Source organism: Tasmannia lanceolata, unplaced genomic scaffold (assembly GCF_043159265.1).
Source record: "Tasmannia lanceolata isolate RefF3 unplaced genomic scaffold, GAP_Taslan_0.1 ptg000023l, whole genome shotgun sequence".
Taxonomy (NCBI): Eukaryota; Viridiplantae; Streptophyta; class Magnoliopsida; order Canellales; family Winteraceae; genus Tasmannia; species Tasmannia lanceolata.
This window is the reverse complement of record NW_027518700.1, coordinates 29,486,828-29,509,476: the sequence shown is the minus strand read 5'-3', so window position 1 is coordinate 29,509,476 and position 22,649 is coordinate 29,486,828. Positions and strand designations below refer to the sequence as shown.

Genomic DNA, 22,649 nt, shown 5'->3' with positions numbered 1-22,649 from the left:
TTGCTGAGACGAGCCGTGTCGAACCAAGCAGCGAGTACCCAAGTTTTAGCGAAGTGGGTTTCCAAGCAGTGAGTACCATAGTTTTAGTGAACTGGGTTTCCAAGCAGCGTTGGTTTTTCCGTCCGGGCTGGTTCCGGACCAGGCATGCCCTCCCGGTCTTTGCGAAGACGAGCCGTGGCGAACCTAGCAGCGAGTACCCGAGTTTTAGCGAAATGGGTTTCCAAGCAGTGAGAACCCGGTTTTAGTGAACTGGGTTTCCAAGCAGCGTTGGTTTTTACGTCCGCGCTAATTCCGGACCAGGAGTGCGCTCCCGGTCTTTCCGGAGACGAGCCGTGGCAAACCAAGCAGCGAGTACCCGAGTTTTAGCGAACTGGTTTTCGAAGCAGTGAGTACCCGAGTTTTAGTGAACTGGGTTTCCAAGCATCGTTGGTTTTTGCGTCCGGGCTGGTTCCAGGCCAGGAGTGCCCTCCCGGTCTTTCGGAGACGAGCCGTGGCGAACCAAGCAGCGAGTACCCGAGTTTTAGCGAACTGGGTTTCCAAGCAGTGAATACCCGAGTGTTAGCGAACTGGGTTTCCGAGCAATGAGTACCCTAGTTTTAGCGAACTGCGTTTCCGAGCAGCGAGTACCCCAGTTTTAGCGAACTGGGTTTCCAAGCAATGAGTAACAGAGTTTTAGTGAACTGGGTTTCCAAGCAGCGTTGGTTTTTGCGTTCGGGCTGGTTCCGGACCAGGACTGCGCTCCAGGTCTTTGCGGCGACGAGCCGTGGCGAAGCAAGCAGCGAGTACCCGAGTTTTAGCGAACTCTGTTTCCAAGCAGTGAGTACCCGAGTTTTAGTGGAGTGGGTTTCCAAATAGCGTTGGTTTTTGCGTCCAGCCTGGTTCCGGACCAAGAGTGCGCTTCCGGTCTTTGCAGAGACGAGCCGTGGCGAACCGAGCAGTGTGTACCCGAGTTTTAACGAACTGGGTTTCCAAGTAGTGAGTACCCGACTTTTAGTGAACTGGGTTTCCAAGCAGCGTTGGTTTTTGCGTCCGGGCTGGTTCCAAACCGGGAATGCGCTCCAGGTTTCTGCGGAGACGAGCCGTAGCGGACCAAGCAGCGGGTACCCGAGTTTAACGAACTGGGTTTCCAAGTAGTGAGTACCCGAATTTTAGCGAGTGGTGAACCAAGCAGTGAGTACCCGAGTTTTAGCGAAGTGGGTTTCCAAATAGTGAGTACCCGAGTTTTAGTGAACTGGGTTTCCAAGCAGTGTTGGTTTTTACGTCCGGGTTGGTTTCGGACCAGGAGTGCGCTCCCGGTCTTTGCGGAGACGAGCCGTGGCGAACCAAGCAGCGAGTACCCAAGTTTTAGCGAAGTGGGTTTCCAAGCAGTGAGTACCCTAGTTTTAGTGAACTGGGTTTCCAAGCAGAGTTGGTTTTTGCAATCGGGCTGGTTCCGGACCAGGCGTTCGCTCCCGGTCTTTACGGAGACGAGCCGTGGCGAACTAAGCAGCTAGTACCCGAGTTTTAGGGAACTCGGTTTCCAAGCAGTGAGTACCCGAGTTTTAGTGAACTGGGTTTCCAAGCACCATTGGTTTTTGCGTCCGGGTTGGTTTCGGACCATGAGTGCGCTCCCGGTCTTTGCGGAGACGAGCCGTGGCGAACCAAGCAGCGAGTACCCAAGTTTTAGCGAAGTGGGTTTCCAAGCAGTGAGTACCCTAGTTTTAGCGAACTGGGTTTCCAAGCAGCGAGTACCCTAGTTTTAGCGAACTGGGTTTCCGAGCAGCGAGTAAACGAGTTTTAGCGAACTGCGTTTCCAAGCAGTGAGTAACCGAGTTTTAGTGAACTAGGTTTCCAAGCAGCGTTGGTTTTTGCGTCCGCGCTGGTTCCGGACCAGGAGTGCGCTCTCGGTCTTTGGGGCAACGAGCCGTGGCGAAGCAAGCAGCGAGTACCCGAGTTTTAGCGAACTAAGCAGTGAGTACCCGAGTTTTAGCGAAGTGGGTTTCCAAGCAGTGAGTACCCGAGTTTTAGTGAACTGGGTTTCCAAGCAGCGTTGGTTTTTCCGTCCGGGCTTGTTCCGGACCAGGCGTGCCGTCCCGGTCTTTGCGGAGACGAGCCGTGGCGAACCAAGCATCGAGTACCCGAGTTTTAGCGAACTGGGTTTCCAAGCAGTGAGTACCCGAGTTTTAGTGAACTGGGTTTCCAAGCAGCGTTGGTTTTTTCGTCCGGGTTGGTTTCGGACCAGGAGTGCGCTCCCGGTCTTTGCGGAGACGAGCCGTGGCGAACCAAGCAGCGAGTACCCAAGTTTTAGCGAAGTGGGTTTCCAAGCAGTGAGTACCCTAGTTTTAGTGAACCGGGTTTCCAAGCAGAGTTGGTTTTTGCGTTCGGGCTGGTTCCGGACCAGGCGTGCGCTCCCGGTATTTGCGGAGACGAGCGGTGGCGAACCAAGCAGCGAGTACCCGAGTTTTAGTGAACTGGGTTTCCAAGCAGTGTGTACCCGAGTTTTAGTGAACTGGGTTTACAAGCAGCGTTGGTTTTTTCGTCCGGGGTGGTTTCGGACCAGGAGTGCGCTCCCGGTCTTTGCGGAGACGAGCCGTGGCGAACCAAGCAGCGAGTACCCGAGTTTTAGCGAACTAAGCAGTGAGTACCCGAGTTTTAGCGAAGTGGGTTTCCAAGCAGTGAGTACCCGAGTTTTAGTGAACTGGGTTTCCAAGCAGCGTTGGTTTTTTCGTCGGGGTTGGTTTCGGACCAGGAGTGCGCTCCCGGTCTTTGCTGAGACGAGCCGTGGCAAACCAAGCAGCGAGTACCCAAGTTTTAGAGAAGTGGGTTTCCAAGCAGCGAGTACCCCAGTTTTAGCGAACTGGGTTTCCAAGCAGTGAGTAACCGAGTTTTAGTGAAGTGGGTTTCCAAGTAGCGTTGGTTTTTGCGTCCGGCCTGGTTCCGGTCTCTGCGGAGACAAGCCGTGGCGAACCAAGCAGTGTGTACCCTAGTTTTAACGAACTGGGTTTCCAAGTAGTGAGTACCCGAGTTTTAGTGAACTGGGTTTCAAAGCAGCGTTGGTTTTTACGTCCGGGCTGGTTCCAGACCGGAAGTGCGCTCCAGGTTTGTGCGGAGACGAGCCGTGGCGGACCAAGCAGCGAGTACCCGAGTTTTAGCGAACTGGGTTTTCAAGCAGTGAGTACCCGAGTTTTAGTGAACTCGGTTTCCAAGCAGCGTTGGTTTTTTCGTCCGGGTTGGTTTCGGACCAGGAGTGCGCTCCCGGTCTTTGCGGAGACGAGCCGTGGCGAACCAAGCAGCGAGTACCCAAGTTTTAGCGAAGGGGGTTTCCAAGCAGTGAGTACCATAATTTTAGTGAACTGGGTTTCCAAGCAGCGTTGGTTTTTGCGTCCGGGCTGGTTCCGGACCAGGCATGCCCTCCCGGTCTTTGCGAAGACGAGCCGTGGCGAACCTAGCAGCGAGTACCCGAGTTTTAGCGAACTGGATTTCCAAGCAGTGAGTACCCGGTTTTAGTGAACTGGGTTTCCAAGCAGCGTTGGTTTTTACGTCCGCACTGATTCCGGACCAGGAGTGCGCTCCCGGTCTTTCCGGAGACGAGCCGTGGCAAACCAAGCAGCGAGTACCCGAGTTTTATCGAACTGGTTTTCCAAGCAGTGAGTACCCGAGTTTTAGTGAACTGGGTTTCCAAGCAGTGAGTAACAGAGTTTTAGTGAACTGGGTTTCCAAGCAGCGTTTGTTTTTGCGTTCGGGCTGGTTCCGGACCAGGAGTGCGCTACAGGTCTTTGCGGCGACGAGCCGTGGCGAACCAAGCAGCGAGTACCCGAGTTTTAGCGAACTAGGTTTCCAAGCAGTGAGTACCCGAGTTTTAGTGAAGTGGGTTTCCAAGTAGCGTTGGGTTTTGCGTCCGGCCTGGTTCCGGACCAAGGGTGCGCTTCCGGTCTTTGCGGAGACGAGCCGTGGCGAACCGAGCAGTGTGTACCCGAGTTTTAACGAACTGGGTTTCCAAGTAGTGAGTACCCGACTTTTAGTGAACTGGGTTTCCAAGCAGCGTTGGTTTTTGCGTCCGGGCTGGTTCCAAACCGGGAGTGCGCTCCAGGTTTCTGCGGAGACGAGCCGTAGCGGACCAAGCAGCGAGTACCCGAGTTTTAGCGATGTGGGTTTCCAAGCAGTGAGTACCCGAATTTTAGCGAGTGGCGAACCAAGCAGTGAGTACCCGAGTTTTAGCGAAGTGTGTTTCCAAGCAGTGAGTACCCGAGTTTTAGTGAACTGGGTTTCCAAGCAGTGTTGGTTTTTGCGTCCGAGTTGGTTTCGGACCAGGAGTGCGCTCCCGGTCTTTGCGGAGACGAGCCGTGGCGAACCGAGCAGCGAGTACCCGAGTTTTTGCGAATTGGGTTTCCAAGCAGTGAGTACCCGAGTTTTAGCGAACTGGGTTTCCAAGCAGAGTTGGTTTTTGCGTTCGGGCTGGTTCCGGACCAGGCGTGCGCTCCCGGTCTTTGCGGAGACGAGCCGTGGCGAACCAAGCAGCAAGTACCCGAGTTTTAGCGAACTGGGTTTCCAAGCAGTGAGTACCCGAGTTTTAGTGAACTGGGTTTCCAAGCAGCATTGGTTTTTCGTCCGGGTTGGTTTCGGACCTGGAGTGCGCTCTCGGTCTTTGCGGAGACGAGCCGTGGCGAACCAAGCAGCGAGTACCCGAGTTTTAACGAACGAAGCAGTGAGTACCCGAGTTTTAGCGAAGTGGGTTTCCAAGCAGTGATTACCCGAGTTTTAGTGAACTGGGTTTCCAAGCAGCATTGGTTTTTTCGTCCGGGTTGGTTTCGGACCAGGAGTGCGCTCCCGGTCTTTGCTGAGACGAGCCGTGGCAAACCAAGCAGCGAGTACCCAAGTTTTAGCGAAGTGGGTTTCCAAGCAGCGAGTACCCTAGTTTTAGCGAACTGGGTTTCCAAGCAGTGAGTACCCGAGTTTTAGTGAACTGGGTTTCAAAGCAGCGTTGGTTTTTGCGTCCGGGCTGGTTCCAGACCGTAAGTGCGCTCCAGGTTTGTGCGGAGACGAGCCGTGGCGGACCAAGCAGTGAGTCCCCGAGTTTTATCGAACTGGGTTTTCAAGCAGTGAGTACCCGAATTTTAGCGAGTGGCGAACCAAGCAGTGAGTACCCGAGTTTTAGTGAACTGGGTTTCCAAGCAGCGTCAGTTTTTGCGTCCTGGGTTGTTCCGGACCAGGATGGCGCTCCCGGTTTTTGCGGAGACGAGCCGTGGCGAAGCAAGCAGCGAGTACCCGAGTTTTAGCGAACGGGGTTTCCAAACAGTGAGTACCCGAGTTTTAGTGAACTAGGTTTCCAAGCAGCGTTGTTTTTGCGACCGGGTTGTTTTCGGACCAGGAGTGCGCTCCCAGTCTTTGCGGAGATGAGCCGTGGCGAACCAAGCAGCGAGTACCCAAGTTTTAGCGAAGTGGGTTTCCAAGCAGTGAGTACCCTAGTTTTAGTGAACTGGGTTTCCAAGCAGAGTTGGTTTTTGCGTTCGGGCTGGTTCCGGACCAGGCGTGCGCTCCCGGTATTTGCGGAGACGAGCCGTGGCGAACCAAGCAGCGAGTACCCGAGTTTTAGTGAACTGGGTTTCCAAGCAGTGAGTACCCGAGTTTTAGTGAACTGGGTTTCCAAGCAGCGTTGCTTTTTTTGTACGGGTTGGTTTCGGACCAGGAGTGCGCTCCCGGTCTTTGCGGAGACGAGCCGTGGCGAACCAAGCAGCGAGTACCCGAGTTTTAGCGAACTAAGCAGTGAGTACCCGAGTTTTAGCGAAGTGGGTTTCCAAGCAGTGAGTACCCGAGTTTTAGTGAACTGGGTTTCCAAGCAGCGTTTGTTTTTTCGTCCGGGTTGGTTTCGGACCAGGAGTGCGCTCCTGGTCTTTTCTGAGACGAGCCGTGGCGAACCAAGCAGCGAGTACCCAAGTTTTAGCGAAGTGGGTTTCCAAGCAGCGAGTACCCTAGTTTTAGGGAACTGGGTTTCCAAGCAGTGAGTAACCGAGTTTTAGTGAAGTGGGTTTCCAAGAAGCGTTGGTTTTTGCGTCCGGCCTGGTTCCGGACCAGGAGTGTGCTTCTGGTCTCTGCGGAGACGAGCCGTGGCGAACCAAGCAGTGTGTACCCTAGTTTTAACGAACTGGGTTTCCAAGTAGTGAGTACCCGAGTTTTAGTGAACTGGGTTTCAAAGCAGCGTTGGTTTTTGCGTCCGGGCTGGTTCCAGACCGGAAGTGCGCTCCAGGTTTGTGCGGAGACGAGCCGTGGCGGACCAAGCAGCGAGTACCCGAGTTTTAGCGAACTGGGTTTTCAAGCAGTGAGTACCCGAGTTTTAGTGAACTGGGTTTCCAAGCAGCGTTAGTTTTTGCGTCCTGGGTGGTTCCGGACCAGGATGGCGCTCCCGGTCTTTGCGGAGACGAGCCGTGGCGAAGCAAGCAGCGAGTACCCGAGTTTTAGCGAACGGGGTTTCCAAGCAGTGAGTACCCGTGTTTTAGTGAACTAGGTTTCCAAGCAGCGTTGTTTTTGCGTCCGGGTTGTTTTCGGACCAGGAGTGCGCTCCCGGTCTTTGCGGAGACGAGCCGTGGCGAACCAAGTAGCGAGTACCCAAGTTTTAGCGAAGTGGGTTTCCAAGCAGTGAGTACCCTAGTTTTAGTGAACTGGGTTTCCAAGCAGAGTTGGTTTTTGCGTTCGGGCTGGTTCCGGACCAGGCGTGCGCTCCCGGTATTTGCGGAGACGAGCCGTGGCGAATCAAGCAACGAGTACCCGAGTTTTAGTGAACTGGGTTTCCAAGCAGTGAGTACCCGAGTTTTAGTGAACTGGGTTTCCAAGCAGCGTTGGTTTTTTCGTGCGGGTTGCTTTCGGACCAGGAGTGCGCTCCCGGTCTTTGCGGAGACGAGCCGTGGCGAACCAAGCAGCGAGTACCCGAGTTTTAGCGAACTAAGCAGTGAGTACCCGAGTTTTAGCGAAGTGGGTTTCCAAGCAGTGAGTACTCGAGTTTTAGTGAACTGGGTTTCCAAGCACTCCTGGTCTTTGCTGAGACGAGCCGTGGCGAACCAAGCAGCGAGTACCCAAGTTTTAGCGAAGTGGGTTTCCAAGCAGCGAGTACCCTAGTTTTAGCGAACTGGGTTTCCAAGCAGTGAGTAACCGAGTTTTAGTGAAGTGGGTTTCCAAGTAGCGTTGGTTTTTGCGTCCGGCCTGGTTCCGGACCAGGAGTGTGCTTCCGGTCTCTGCGGAGACGAGCCGTGGCGAACCAAGCAGTGTGTACCCTAGTTTTAACGAACTGGGTTTCCAAGTAGTGAGTACCCGAGTTTTAGTGAACTGGGTTTCAAAGCAGCGTTGGTTTTTGCGCCCGGGCTGGTTCCAGACCGGAAGTGCGCTCCAGGTTTGTGCGGAGACGAGCCGTGGCGGACCAAGCAGCGAGTACCCGAGTTTTAGCGAACTGGGTTTTCAAGCAGTGAGTACCCGAATTTTAGCGAGTGGGGAACCAAGCAGTGAGTACCCGAGTTTTAGTGAATAGGGTTTCCAAGCAGCGTTAGTTTTTGCGTCCTGGCTGGTTCCGGACCAGGAGGCGCTCCCGGTCTTTGCGGAGACGAGCCATGGCGAAGCAAGCAGCGAGTACCCGAGTTTTAGCGAACGGGGTTTCCAAGCAGTGAGTACCCGAGTTTTAGTGAACTAGGTTTCCAAGCAGCGTTGTTTTTGCGTCCGGGTTGTTTTCGGACCAGGAGTGCGCTCCCGGTCTTTGCGGAGACGAGCTGTGGCGAACCAAGCAGCGAGTACCCGAGTTTTAGCGAACTAAGCAGTGAGTACCCGAGTTTTAGCCAAGTGGATTTCCAAGCAGTGAGTACCCGAGTTTTAGTGAACTGGGTTTCCAAGCAGCGTTGGTTTTTTTGTCCGGGTTGGTTTCGGACCAGGAGTGCGCACCCGGTCTTTGCTGAGACGAGCCGTGGCGAACCAAGCAGCGAGTACCCAAGTTTTAGCGAAGTGGGTTTCCAAGCAGCGAGTACCCTACTTTTAGCGAACTGGGTTTCCAAGCAGTGAGTAACCGAGTTTTAGTGAAGTGGGTTTCCAAGTAGCGTTGGTTTTTGCGTCAGGCCTGGTTCCGGACCAGGAGTGGGCTTCCCGTCTCTGCGGAGACGAGCCGTGGCGAACCAAGCAGTGTGTACCCTAGTTTTAACGAACTGGGTTTCCAACAAGTGAGTACCCGAGTTTTACTGAACTGGGTTTCAAAGCAGCGTTGGTTTTTGCGTCCGGGCTGGTTCCAGACCGGAAATGCGCTCCAGGTTTGTGCGGAGACGAGCAGTGGCGGACCAAGCAGCGAGTACCCGAGTTTCATCGAACTGGGTTTTCAAGCAGTGAGTACCCGAATTTTAGCGAGTGGGAACCAAGCAGTGAGTACCCGAGTTTTAGTGAACTGGGTTTCCAAGCAGCGTTAGTTTTTGCGTCCTGGCTGGTTCCGGACCAGGAGGGCGCTCCCGGTCTTTGCGGAGACGAGCCGTGGCGAAGCAAGCAGCGAGTACCCGAGTTTTAGCGAACGGGGTTTCCAAGCAGTGAGTACCCGAGTTTTAGTGAACTAGGTTTCCATGCAGCGTTGTTTTTCCGTCCGGGTTGTTTTCGGACCAGGAGTGCGCTCCCGGTCTTTGCGGAGACGAGCCGTGGCGAACCAAGCAGCGAGTACCCGAGTTTTAGCGAACTAAGCAGTGAGTACCCGAGTTTTAGCGAAGTGGGTTTCCAAGCAGTGAGTACCCGAGTTTTAGTGAACTGGGTTTCCAAGCAGCGTTGGTTTTTGCGTTCGGGCTGGTTCCGGACCAGGCGTGCGCTCCCGGTATTTGCGGAGACGAGCCGTGGCGAACCAAGCAGCGAGTACCCGAGTTTTAGTGAACTGGGTTTCCAAGCAGAGAGTACCCGAGTTTTAGTGAACTGGGTTTCCAAGCAGCGTTGGTTTTTTCGTTCGGGTAGCTTTCGGACCAGGAGTGCGCTCCCGGTCTTTGCGGAGACGAGCCGTGGCGAACCAAGCAGCGAGTACCCGAGTTTTAGCGAACTAAGCAGTGAGTACCCGAGTTTTAGCGAAGTGGGTTTCCAAGCAGTGAGTACCCGAGTTTTAGTGAACTGGGTTTCCAAGCAGCGTTGGTTTTTTCGTCCGGGTTGGTTTCGGACCAGGAGTGCGCTCCCGGTCTTTGCGGAGACGAGCCGTGGCGAACCAAGCAGCGAGTACCCGAGTTTTAGCGAACTAAGCTGTGGGACCCGATCCCGCGAGAGGGGGTGGGGCGCGTGCCGCCACGCTCTCTCTTGGTCTCTCGTACCCACGCGATTGGCGTGTGCATTTTTAATATTGACTTTAATTCATCTTTTATGTGAACTTGGGATCACTGTGGCAATCCGAATTCCACACAAAAGAGACTGACAGAGTCGCCACCTAGATGTGAGATCTAGGACTCGTAATTAACCAGAAATCTAGACTCGCTACCTGGTTACAAGAATGGAAGGTATGGGAAGTTATCCACCACATGCACCATTCCTGCCCGATAATCGGTCTTCGATTCCAAAAGCTAACTCTTTTAAATTTATTTTAAATGGCTCATTCAACTCTCTGTTAATGTGCTATCTATGTGACATGCATCCTATGATCTAATTTCAATGTGAATTCTAAATGTGTATCTTGATTTCTTAATTTGTCTGGATTCAATCTAAGTGAAAGTTCTCCTAAAATTCTAATTTCATGGAAAATCCTAAGTGATTTAATTAAGCATTTACAAGAAAATTAATATACAAAACACCACAATTTGTTGTGGTGCCGACTCGCGGTTGGTATGCCATCAGACATCCAAGCTGCCTACGTACCCAAGACTCACTGGGATCAGAGTCGACGTAGTTCGGTTGGATTGGAGACTTGAGATTGAAAATCGAGACTTAGATTGGAAGCTCGGGTTTACTCTGGTTGGCTCGGGCTGACTTGATTTGAACTCAGGTTGAACCCGGGCTGACTTGGGTTGACTCGGGTTAACTCGGGGTGCCCCGTTAGATTCTCTTGAGTGGGCCTAGTTTATAACCAAATGATGGTGGGGTCCAAGTTTGTGACCGAATGGTGGTGGGATAATTGTGAGGTCAAATGATCTAGAGAATATCTGTTAGATCACTTTGGGAGCATGCTATGGGCTATGGGTATGTATGATGGGTGAATGGGCTATAGGCATGAAAAAGGTTTGATGGGATGAATGGAAATAGGTGAGGTCGGATGAGATGTGGGAAATAGGATATGGGATGGGGAATAGGGTGGTGACTATGGATGGGATGTGTGAGATATGCGGATGAGTGTAGGCCATGGCATGACCGAATGGTATGGGGAATTTGAAGCTGAAGGGTGTGAGGGTGAGGCCGAATAAGACTTGGGCCATGGGAGTTGGGCCGAGTGGGCTGTAGGGTTTGGGTCAAGGCCGCTTGATCCATGGGGTTTGGGGTCAAGGCCAAGTGGAGCATGAGTAGAGGTAGAGATTCGTAGGGTCAAGCTGGGGTTAAGGATGCGGCTTAGGGGTGCGGCTTAAGGTATGGGTTAGGGCGCGGCTTGGGGTGCGTGTTTAGGGGCGGGTTACGGCTTAGGCTGGATGGGCTTCAATGGTTTATTGGGTTTCTTTATGCCTTCTGACTTGGTTATACTGCTCTCTTTTGGATATTGTAATGAATTAATTATTGACAAATTACGCACAAATGGCAAAACTTTTGCAGTCATCAAAACATAGATGTGTAGCCATTAATCACCATAACCACATATTCTTAATGACATGTTAGTGCTTATTTCAATGGTTGAGATCCACTATTGTACACAATCTACGCATCGGATCATTACAATGGAATGCAGGAGGCGAACCAATATCAATTCAGGAACGAATTAAATTTATGTAATCCGAAGATAAACTTCTTCAACAACTGGCAGTTGGGGCCTTGGGACGGAAATCATGGATCTGACCCGTTCCTTAGGATTTTGGAAATATTGTGATAGAAACCCAAACTGCTAGTTGTCAAAGAGGAGTCGCAAAACTAAATTCGCCACCCTGTCTCATGATTTAAGAATGATGATGAGAGTTACCTGAATTTTTGACGATGATGGATGGGCTTTAGATGTCGGCCTTCTTTGCTCAAAATCCTCGGATGAACTTCGTAATGCTGATGGATTTTGGAATTGAAAGGTAAGTACTATTGGGTGTACAAGGGAGTGAGAAGGGGGCTGTTGGGGAGTGATGCTTAGTCTGGGCTATGGGATATGGGCTTGCTAAGCTATGAGATATGGATATGCTTGTGGTGTTTGGTTAATGAGGCATGGCTATGAGGTAGGGGTTGGGCCTTAATGGCCATGCGGCCAGGGGAAAGGAAAGGGGGACGACTTTTTTTTGTTTTTTTGTTTTTTTTGTCTTTATCTTCTGGGAAGGGAGAGTAGGGTATTTATAGGTGAGGAGGGCCCAAAGTTGCTAAAACCAAAAGATATATGTGTATCGTTGAGATCATTTTGTCATACTTGGAAAAGTTTTCAAAGGTCAAGATGGTTGCCATATATCCAAAAAATCTCTTAACATGAAAACATTGCTTTAATAAAGATGCCTTTTCTAAAATAATAACTCTTGAAGTTGCAATGGGATTTTCAACTTTTGGAAAGAAACTTGTACAGCCACTTCTTGCTTAAAGAAAACGCCATTTGCTGGGATTTAATTGATCTTTTTATTCTTAGAAATGATCTTAAAGAGGCAACACATATATCTTTTAAGTTAGTGCAATTTTTGGAGATTTAGGAAGTAAGCTAAGGATGGCCTAGGGAACAATTGGGGGACTGAAAAATGCAACCACACGTTTTCCCATGGAGGATAAAACGTGTGGTTTACAAAAGGGAGTAGCGGGTGAGAGAGAATTGAGAGGAAATGAAGAAAGAGAGGGAAAACTTAAAATTGGGGATTTTTGTGAGATTTTGTCTGTAGTTTTCCGAGATATTTACCAATTATGAGTCCCTGATTTTTTCTCTTTCTTTTAAGCCCAATATTTCCATATAAATTCCAAAATTAATTTTTTTCGTCCAACGGGAGCCGTCGGTTTCCAACAGTGGATTGTTTTTCCAACCGTTGATCAAACTGGCAATCCGATTGGACCAATCAACTTGATCAACTTTGGATCGCTGATCTGAACCTTCAAACCATCAATTGATGAGTTTAAAATCTATTGTTGATCATGGAATTGAATAATTTCGACGGTTCTCATTTGTCCTGCCTTGATCCGTGACTTTTCACTGGTTTTTTTTTTGCTCACTTAAGTGATCTGATGTTTAATCCGGATTTGAAATCAACCTTGAATAATCTAATTTTGATTAAATGATCACAAATTATTGGTAAAGAAAGATACCCAGGTCAAGATTTGCCCTCGATCTGGCGATTTAAGGAAATCAGGTCTCCGAATGGAATCAGGGCCCGGGCTGTGAAATGACCCTAGCTTATTTTGTCCCGATTGATGATCCGTAAAGTCAGATCGAGATATTAATGACCTAAAACATATAAATCCATGATAGAGGGGCTCTCACATGGATTTAACACACTAAATTCACCAATCAGGGTATTTTTTAATTTTTCGGATCTAATCATCTCACCAGGTACATCTCTTTATCATTTTGGTTTTCATAAAATTTGAGGATGCATACTTTACGAATGAAATTCCACGGATCAATATATTAGGTTATTGTTGGTTAAAGTGTAGCTAAACGAGGGTGTCTACAGATGCCCCTCTTTGGCAGTGGTGACGTAGTAACCAGATGTCAAAGCAAAAGATGACAGAACCGTTTTGCGTAGCTTTAATCAACAATGGATTCACTAGACAATGCAACCTAACCTAATGGAAGACCCTAGATGAAGTCCTAGAACATAATCAAGATCATTTACTCTAAACATCGTAACTTGATGGTTCAGAATAATAAAGAATTGGATTCAATCTGGGTGTAAAAAATCATGCAACCTAGACGTGGCGCCATTTTCAAACGGGCAACGACGGAAGGAGGCACTGTTCCCTGAACGGGCTCAGAGAAATCAGAGAATTAGCCTATTCGCGAGTGAGACGGGGGCTAATGGATTTAAGATCGGATTTGACAATTGAGAATGAGACTGGAAATCGCAATTTAAAAATTGGAGCACTCGATTACCGGAGAGCTACAGGCTTAAGGACTTGAGAACCGGAGAACTGAGAAATCGAATAATCAAACAATGGGTGGACTGGAGAATTGGAAGACTGGATAACTTGAAACTGGAGAATTGAAGATTTGATGAACTGAAGAATTGAAAAACTGAAGAAGTAGAAAATTTAGGGACTGGATATTTGCAGAGCTGAAAATTGGAGAACTGGATGATTAAGGGACTCAATAGTCGGATAACTAGAGAATTAAAGAGCTGAGAAGTTAAAGAGCTAGTTCACTGGGAATTGTAGAACTTGATTACTGGAAAACTGGAGAGTCAAAAATTGATAATTGGTGAACTGGGGATTAGATTGGATTGACATTTTGATTGATTCAATTGCGATTGGAATTTGATCACTGGATATTAGGATTAGAAATTGAAGACTGGAATCTTAATCTAAACATCGGGAACCGGGACTCTAGAACGAAGACATACCGGATACTAGAATTAGAGTACTGAAACACTGGATTTTCGGACACTGGAACTGGGTGTTGGAATTGGAGTGTCGAAATACTGGGAACAGGAATACGAGTATTGGAAAATGGAACGCTGGAATATTGGTGATAGGGATACTGGACACCAAAAATATGATACTGGAATATTGGATACTGGAACTGGAGACTAAAACTGGCATAGTGAAATACTGGAACACTGGAATCGAAACTGGATACTGGATGCTGGAACTGGAACACTAGAATAATGGATACTGGAACTGGAATAATGGAATACTGGATAGTGGAACTGGAACTGGAATTTTGGAATACTGGATACTTGGAACTGGAACTGGAATTTTTGGAATACTGGATACTGGAACTGGAACTGGAATACTAGAACTGGAACTGGAATACTGGAATTGAAACTTGATACTGGCAAATCAGGAATTGGTAATTGATGAACTAGCAAACTGGTTTTTACACAAGTTTATTCGCATTTTGAATTGTTTACTGGGGATGAACTAGAAAGTCTCACAAGGCTTGAAATTTCTTAGATTAAGATCTTCTTTACTCGGGATATAAACTGGGACCTCGGAATATTTGGATACTGGTACAGAGGATTCTTCTTTTGACAAGCATTCAGACAAATATTCAACTGACTGGAAGGAGATTCTGATTTTTAATGGTTCATCTTTATGAGAAACTGGCTCAACCACCATTGCATCCAAGGCTCTTCTAAGCTCAAGGTGCCTTCCTGGGGTATGATCTTCTTACGGGAACTGGTTTTTCAGATTTTTCTGCTTCTGGATTCTTCTAGAACTGACTTTGCTTAGACTGGATTTTTCTTTTATTTTTTCTTTTATTTTTCCTGAAATCCTTGCCTGCGGATTAACTTAGCTCTGGAACAATTGTAGGGGGTTAGCTACACCAGGCATCTTTTACCGAGACAGCTGCAACATTTGACTAACTGGACAATGATCGACTCTTTCTAAAGAGAAAACTTAGATAAAAGGCACTACTCAAAGGACTGAGGAGCTCTGAAGGAGTGAATTTAGAATAACAAAGATTGACTGACTATACTGACAGACACAGTGATGCTTCTGACTTAGTTAATATTTTGTTTAGTAAGTCTATCCTTTCGAGGAATAGTTTTTCAATTGGTAAATACTGGACTTTTTCCTTAAAACAGTAATGCCTCAAGGATTTAATTACGACTCCTGAGATTGCTTAACTTCAATGCCCCCAGTTTTGACGATGGCACTTGAATTTGCCTGGACTTCTGTTGATCTTCAGTCTTGATACCGGCTGTAGCCTTCTTATAATGATTCTCTTACCGTGACCAAGTCACCTCTTCGGGGTTTTTAACTTGGCGGACCGTGCTAGCCTTAACTTTTGCCTGAACCACCCTTCTAGGTTTTCGATCCAGCAGGCTATCCCCTTAGCTTTTGCCTAAGCCGCCCTTTCGGGTTTTCAATTTAGCAGGGGAATGATCTTAAATTTTGCCTAGGCCGCCCTTTCAGGTTTTCAGTCTAGCAGATCTTCAAACTCCGATCTTTTTTTTTTTTTCTTCTTTTTTTTTTTTTTTTTTTTTAAGGCCTAGATCTTTGATTCTGAACACCGGAAGGACTTTATAGGTAGGATAGGACTTTTCAAAGAATGGCTTAAGGTTCAACAAAGATTTCGACCGAACCTGTGAACAGGTTGCCTACGTATCCCAGGGTAGGAATCAGGTTGTGCGTAGTTCAGGGCGAATGCCCCTAGTTTGAAGATAAATTGTTTGAAGGTTAATTGATTTTTATTTTTTCTTTTCTTTCTGGAATAATTAACTTCTCTTCTTTTGGAACTTGTCCCTCTCTTTCTTTTTTTGAAATGATTGAATTTCTTTTCTTTTCTTTTCTTTTTTTTTGAATCGACCGAACTCGGTTTAACCGAGCTGCCTACGTACCCCAATGTAGGGATCAGGTCTCGCGTAGTTCGGGGGGATGCCCCTAGTTTGATGGGTTTTCAAGAAAATTTCATTCAGGCTCGAAGGGTCTGCAAACCGGTATTCTTTTGACGTTGGGTTCTGATATTGGGGTTTATTCGGCCAAAGGAGGCCTTCCGATGTTCAGATTGGGAATCGATATAGGTTACTAGAGTCCCTCTGGTACTGATTATTTTTTTGCTGCTTTTTTTTTTTTACGGAGTTTGACGGCATTTCCCGGTAAGAGATAATGATTCTTCTTCCTTCTGGATATTGATAAGTAATTTGACTTTGAGGGTGCATATTGGTTTTTGGACATCATTTCATCCTTGAGTCGGTGGCTCTTGATATTTTGATGATCGCTCTGAGATGATTGCTCTTGCACTTTTCATATTGAATATCAGGCTTTACATTGTCACTGGTGAAACCTGTGACCAGGGCCATTGACTGAAGATATGGAAGTTGTTTCGAATCCATGCCCCTTGTATAGCATGTGATATTCACTTCATTTTTTCTTGAACCTTCTATCTGGGTCATTCTATTGGCATTAATGGTAGCGCTTACTGGACCATCTCTTTATTCTCGAAATAGGTTTATCAATTCCTCACATTCTTCAGAGGGTAATGTATTTTCAATCGGCATTCACTGAATCAAAGTTTCAGTGCCAGTGTTTACCACTTCAATTTCATCTTTGAAAGGCTGGGATTGGCGCTCCTCCTCTTGTTCAAGTAATTGTTGTGACTCAAGTGGAGTTTCGTCAATTTTATCCTCATTTGAGGAGGGAGTATTATTCTCATTATTTATTAAAGTCAGAAGCGCAAACTGGAATGTATAGAGAAAGCAAGTTTCATTGAATTGAAAAAGACCACATCTGATAAGACTTATTCTGAACAGACTCAAAATTCACACTCTTGACTCAAAAATAAAAGTAAGAAACGACTCAACTGGACTAGAAATTTATTCAAACTTTTAGAAGACTGCACTTAATAACTGGACTTGACATCATGACTGGACTTAATTAAAATAACAAAAGGACTAAGACTGCTGCAATTGTCCGGCTTTAGAGGCTCGGCGAAAACTGAATCATCATCATAACAAGTGCCTTTTAACTTCTGGTTCTTCTCTATCACTGCAACTGAACTTGAGCTTCTCAAACCCCAAGTGCCTAAACATCATCCAGCGGCGGTACAACCTGGTTTTGTATAGGACTATCAGCAATATTTGGCGCTTGCTGAAATGGTAGCTTGCGCTCATCGATCAACTTCTGGATCACATGCCTCAGAGTTATGCACTGATCAGTACTATGCCCCGATCCTCGATGAAAATCGCAGTGCTCTTCCGCTCTCCATGTCCTGGGGAGCGGATTAGGAGGTTCCTTAATACGAGGCAAGTAGATATCGCCGGATTCCAATCCTTGCTGCAATATGACATATGGTGGAAACAGGAGAGGGGTGAATTCCCTATTAGGCTTTTGCTGAGCTGCAATCCCTGATTGAGTATATTTGAATACCATAGAGTTCCGTGACGGGTTAGCCATTGATACATTATCAACCTCAGAGATCTTAGCTAGAGTCTGTGTCTTAACTTCTTTTGAATTGGGGTTTCCTCTATTGTAAACTCCTTGTGCCATTGCTTCCTCAATTTGCATACCAGCATTGATGAAGTGTTTAAAATCTGGATAATACTGAAGAGACATGTGATATTGGAGCTGAGAGGATATATTCTTCATAATCATCTGGACTTGCTCCTCTTCTGAGGGACGCTGCATCATTTGAGCCGCTAACCTTCTCCATCTCTTGACGAAAGTTAAGAATGACTCTTTTAAGTCCTGCTTAGTTCTCTCAAGATCCTTCCTAGTGACTTCGGTCCCATCATCATATTTGAACTGCCTGATGAATTGCTCACCGATATCCTTCCATATCCTGTAACGAGTCTTGTCCAAGACCATGAACCATCTCCTAGCAACCTTGGTTAGGGAAACCGGGAACAATTGAGCCATTTGCTCAGGAGATAAGCCTTGAGGCTGACACATGATGGTGAACATTTGCAAATGTGTGATTGGACAACCCACACCATCATATTTGTCGAAATCGGGCATTTGAAAATTAGCAGGAAGGCGGATTTCGGGAAATAGAGTAAGGTCACTTGGATTAAAACCACCCTGGTCCTGGAACTGGATGTCCTGAACCTTCCTGGTAAGAGTTTCTAATTTTTCCATAACTGCCTTGTCTATCATGGACTGAGAAGGCCTACTGCGATCCTCGCTGTACTGCTCTTTTTCTAAGTCTTCTTCGGCTTTATCAGGGATATTGATGAACACTGGTTGGGCAGGTGCTGCTGAAGTAGCTGCTTGGTGCATAGGCCCTTTATCCTTGGACAATGACGGTCCCAACTTTTCAGAAAGCTGAGCCTTGATAACTCGGTTCTCTTCTTTGAGTTCTTGAAGCTGTTGGAGAATCAAGGTAAGAGTATCGGTAATGGCAGCGGGTGGAGGATTCTCTTGGTTTTCTGCCATGGGTGAGGAGAAAGAAAGGGACGCCGGAGTTCTCACAGAGGGTGGTGGAGAGACAGATTTCCTCTCCAACCGTGAAGAGATTCGAACCTAAAGAGTGGTAGACTTAGCTATGGTGCCAACTTCCTGTGATGGAAACAATGAACACGAGGTATATGAGCTTGACATTCATGGAGTGTTCATTCTCAATGACTAAAAAAAAAGATTACACATTTAAGCAAGTAATTGGGATAATAGAATGAATCATAATGGACCAAGACATGATAATGATGACAGATTCGAATAGGAGGATGCCCCTAGTTCAAGGATTATGATAGTGAACTCTGAAGGACTTAGCAAAATATTCTTGAAAAAGGTTGCCCTTAGAGTAAGAAAAGACTAAGGGTACAAGCACGATCAGATCATCAAGATTGCACGATCAAATGATTGAAACACAATTCTTGCCAATTGGGGAAGGGAATGAAGATACGATCGAATCGTATGACAGAAGAACGAAAGACGCACGATCAAAAGATTAGATGAGATAGCATAAGATTACTTTCAACGGATAGATCATGAATGACTAATCCTATGAGATCTTTGGAAATGATGGGATTTATATCCTAACCCTAAAGGAAAAGTTTTTTAATCTTCGCACATTTTAACAGTGTTACCCGAAGGCATCAACCCTAATCCTAATCTATCGGAGTGGAGAGAGAATCTCGACTCATGACTTTGTTCGTGGATCTAAGAACCGATCGTGACCATTGGAAGATGGACCACGGCCTAATCTAGACACAAATGGGTAAGATATCCTAAACTAGGCTCACACACGTGATGCACATGTGTTCGTATTCTACATGCATGTGTGGGTTAATCTAGGGGTAAGGCCAAGAGTTCCCTTAGCGCGAATCCATGTTCGATATACTGTACCAGTGTCCGGCGTATCAGTACGTGAACAAGAGATCCGTTTACGCACCATAAGGTGCTTGGCTAAGGGTGGAATGCTTCTCTAGCACAGAGGCACCAGGTGATGAAATCCCAGTCAACCATGCTAGATAACACTCCGGGTTCCTAAAATAGGACGTGTGTGCATGTGAGATGCAGGGTTTAGATGCAAGTGATGTAAGTGTGTGCAATAAGTTCGCGCAATCTATGATGCCTTCAGGTTTTGTTAGATTAAGTTCAAGTAAAATGTGATGAGAAGATAAAACAAGACAAACTAATCTAACAAGTATAGAGTTTTTATGAGCCAGTTAAATTAAATTCAAATGAATTATCTTTTGAAATTTGAATGAAGTTAGGTGGTCCCCAGCAGAGTCGCCAAATTGTGGGACCCGATCCCGCGAGAGGGGGTGGGGCGCGTGCCGCCACGCTCTCTCTTGGTCTCTCGTACCCACGCGATTGGCGTGTGCATTTTTAATATTGACTTTAATTCATCTTTTATGTGAACTTGGGATCACTGTGGCAATCCGAATTCCACACAAAAGAGACTGACAGAGTCGCCACCTAGATGTGAGATCTAGGACTCGTAATTAACCAGAAATCTAGACTCGCTACCTGGTTACAAGAATGGAAGGTATGGGAAGTTATCCACCACATGCACCATTCCTGCCCGATAATCGGTCTTCGATTCCAAAAGCTAACTCTTTTAAATTTATTTTAAATGGCTCATTCAACTCTCTGTTAATGTGCTATCTATGTGACATGCATCCTATGATCTAATTTCAATGTGAATTCTAAATGTGTATCTTGATTTCTTAATTTGTCTGGATTCAATCTAAGTGAAAGTTCTCCTAAAATTCTAATTTCATGGAAAATCCTAAGTGATTTAATTAAGCATTTACAAGAAAATTAATATACAAAACACCACAATTTGTTGTGGTGCCGACTCGCGGTTGGTATGCCATCAGACATCCAAGCTGCCTACGTACCCAAGCCTCACTGGGATCAGAGTCGACGTAGTTCGGTTGGATTGGAGACTTGAGATTGAAAATCGAGACTTAGATTGGAAGCTCGGGTTTACTCTGGTTGGCTCGGGCTGACTTGATTTGAACTCAGGTTGAACCCGGGCTGACTTGGGTTGACTCGGGTTAACTCGGGGTGCCCCGTTAGATTCTCTTGAGTGGGCCTAGTTTATAACCAAATGATGGTGGGGTCCAAGTTTGTGACCGAATGGTGGTGGGATAATTGTGAGGTCAAATGATCTAGAGAATATCTGTTAGATCACTTTGGGAGCATGCTATGGGCTATGGGTATGTATGATGGGTGAATGGGCTATAGGCATGAAAAAGGTTTGATGGGATGAATGGAAATAGGTGAGGTCGGATGAGATGTGGGAAATAGGATATGGGATGGGGAATAGGGTGGTGACTATGGATGGGATGTGTGAGATATGCGGATGAGTGTAGGCCATGGCATGACCGAATGGTATGGGGAATTTGAAGCTGAAGGGTGTGAGGGTGAGGCCGAATAAGACTTGGGCCATGGGAGTTGGGCCGAGTGGGCTGTAGGGTTTGGGTCAAGGCCGCTTGATCCATGGGGTTTGGGGTCAAGGCCAAGTGGAGCATGAGTAGAGGTAGAGATTCGTAGGGTCAAGCTGGGGTTAAGGATGCGGCTTAGGGGTGCGGCTTAAGGTATGGGTTAGGGCGCGGCTTGGGGTGCGTGTTTAGGGGCGGGTTACGGCTTAGGCTGGATGGGCTTCAATGGTTTATTGGGTTTCTTTATGCCTTCTGACTTGGTTATACTGCTCTCTTTTGGATATTGTAATGAATTAATTATTGACAAATTACGCACAAATGGCAAAACTTTTGCAGTCATCAAAACATAGATGTGTAGCCATTAATCACCATAACCACATATTCTTAATGACATGTTAGTGCTTATTTCAATGGTTGAGATCCACTATTGTACACAATCTACGCATCGGATCATTACAATGGAATGCAGGAGGCGAACCAATATCAATTCAGGAACGAATTAAATTTATGTAATCCGAAGATAAACTTCTTCAACAACTGGCAGTTGGGGCCTTGGGACGGAAATCATGGATCTGACCCGTTCCTTAGGATTTTGGAAATATTGTGATAGAAACCCAAACTGCTAGTTGTCAAAGAGGAGTCGCAAAACTAAATTCGCCACCCTGTCTCATGATTTAAGAATGATGATGAGAGTTACCTGAATTTTTGACGATGATGGATGGGCTTTAGATGTCGGCCTTCTTTGCTCAAAATCCTCGGATGAACTTCGTAATGCTGATGGATTTTGGAATTGAAAGGTAAGTACTATTGGGTGTACAAGGGAGTGAGAAGGGGGCTGTTGGGGAGTGATGCTTAGTCTGGGCTATGGGATATGGGCTTGCTAAGCTATGAGATATGGATATGCTTGTGGTGTTTGGTTAATGAGGCATGGCTATGAGGTAGGGGTTGGGCCTTAATGGCCATGCGGCCAGGGGAAAGGAAAGGGGGACGACTTTTTTTTGTTTTTTTGTTTTTTTTGTCTTTATCTTCTGGGAAGGGAGAGTAGGGTATTTATAGGTGAGGAGGGCCCAAAGTTGCTAAAACCAAAAGATATATGTGTATCGTTGAGATCATTTTGTCATACTTGGAAAAGTTTTCAAAGGTCAAGATGGTTGCCATATATCCAAAAAATCTCTTAACATGAAAACATTGCTTTAATAAAGATGCCTTTTCTAAAATAATAACTCTTGAAGTTGCAATGGGATTTTCAACTTTTGGAAAGAAACTTGTACAGCCACTTCTTGCTTAAAGAAAACGCCATTTGCTGGGATTTAATTGATCTTTTTATTCTTAGAAATGATCTTAAAGAGGCAACACATATATCTTTTAAGTTAGTGCAATTTTTGGAGATTTAGGAAGTAAGCTAAGGATGGCCTAGGGAACAATTGGGGGACTGAAAAATGCAACCACACGTTTTCCCATGGAGGATAAAACGTGTGGTTTACAAAAGGGAGTAGCGGGTGAGAGAGAATTGAGAGGAAATGAAGAAAGAGAGGGAAAACTTAAAATTGGGGATTTTTGTGAGATTTTGTCTGTAGTTTTCCGAGATATTTACCAATTATGAGTCCCTGATTTTTTCTCTTTCTTTTAAGCCCAATATTTCCATATAAATTCCAAAATTAATTTTTTTCGTCCAACGGGAGCCGTCGGTTTCCAACAGTGGATCGTTTTTCCAACCGTTGATCAAACTGGCAATCCGATTGGACCAATCAACTTGATCAACTTTGGATCGCTGATCTGAACCTTCAAACCATCAATTGATGAGTTTAAAATCTATTGTTGATCATGGAATTGAATAATTTCGACGGTTCTCATTTGTCCTGCCTTGATCCGTGACTTTTCACTGGTTTTTTTTTTGCTCACTTAAGTGATCTGATGTTTAATCCGGATTTGAAATCAACCTTGAATAATCTAATTTTGATTAAATGATCACAAATTATTGGTAAAGAAAGATACCCAGGTCAAGATTTGCCCTCGATCTGGCGATTTAAGGAAATCAGGTCTCCGAATGGAATCAGGGCCCGGGCTGTGAAATGACCCTAGCTTATTTTGTCCCGATTGATGATC

The 22,649-nt window shown here is 46.5% G+C and overlaps 1 protein-coding gene across 1 annotated transcript; it reads right to left on the bottom strand.

Moving 5' to 3' along the window:
- Positions 1-16,404: 16,404 nt before the first annotated feature.
- Positions 16,405-21,553, bottom strand: LOC143856737 (uncharacterized). The gene is made up of 2 exons (XM_077367014.1): positions 21,241-21,553; positions 16,405-18,210 (listed from the first exon to the last, which is right to left on the bottom strand). The coding sequence occupies exon 2, from the start codon at positions 18,085-18,087 to the stop codon at positions 16,738-16,740; it is 1,350 nt and encodes a 449-aa protein (XP_077223129.1). The 5' UTR covers positions 18,088-18,210; positions 21,241-21,553; the 3' UTR covers positions 16,405-16,737.
- Between the last annotated feature and the right edge of the window lie 1,096 nt (positions 21,554-22,649).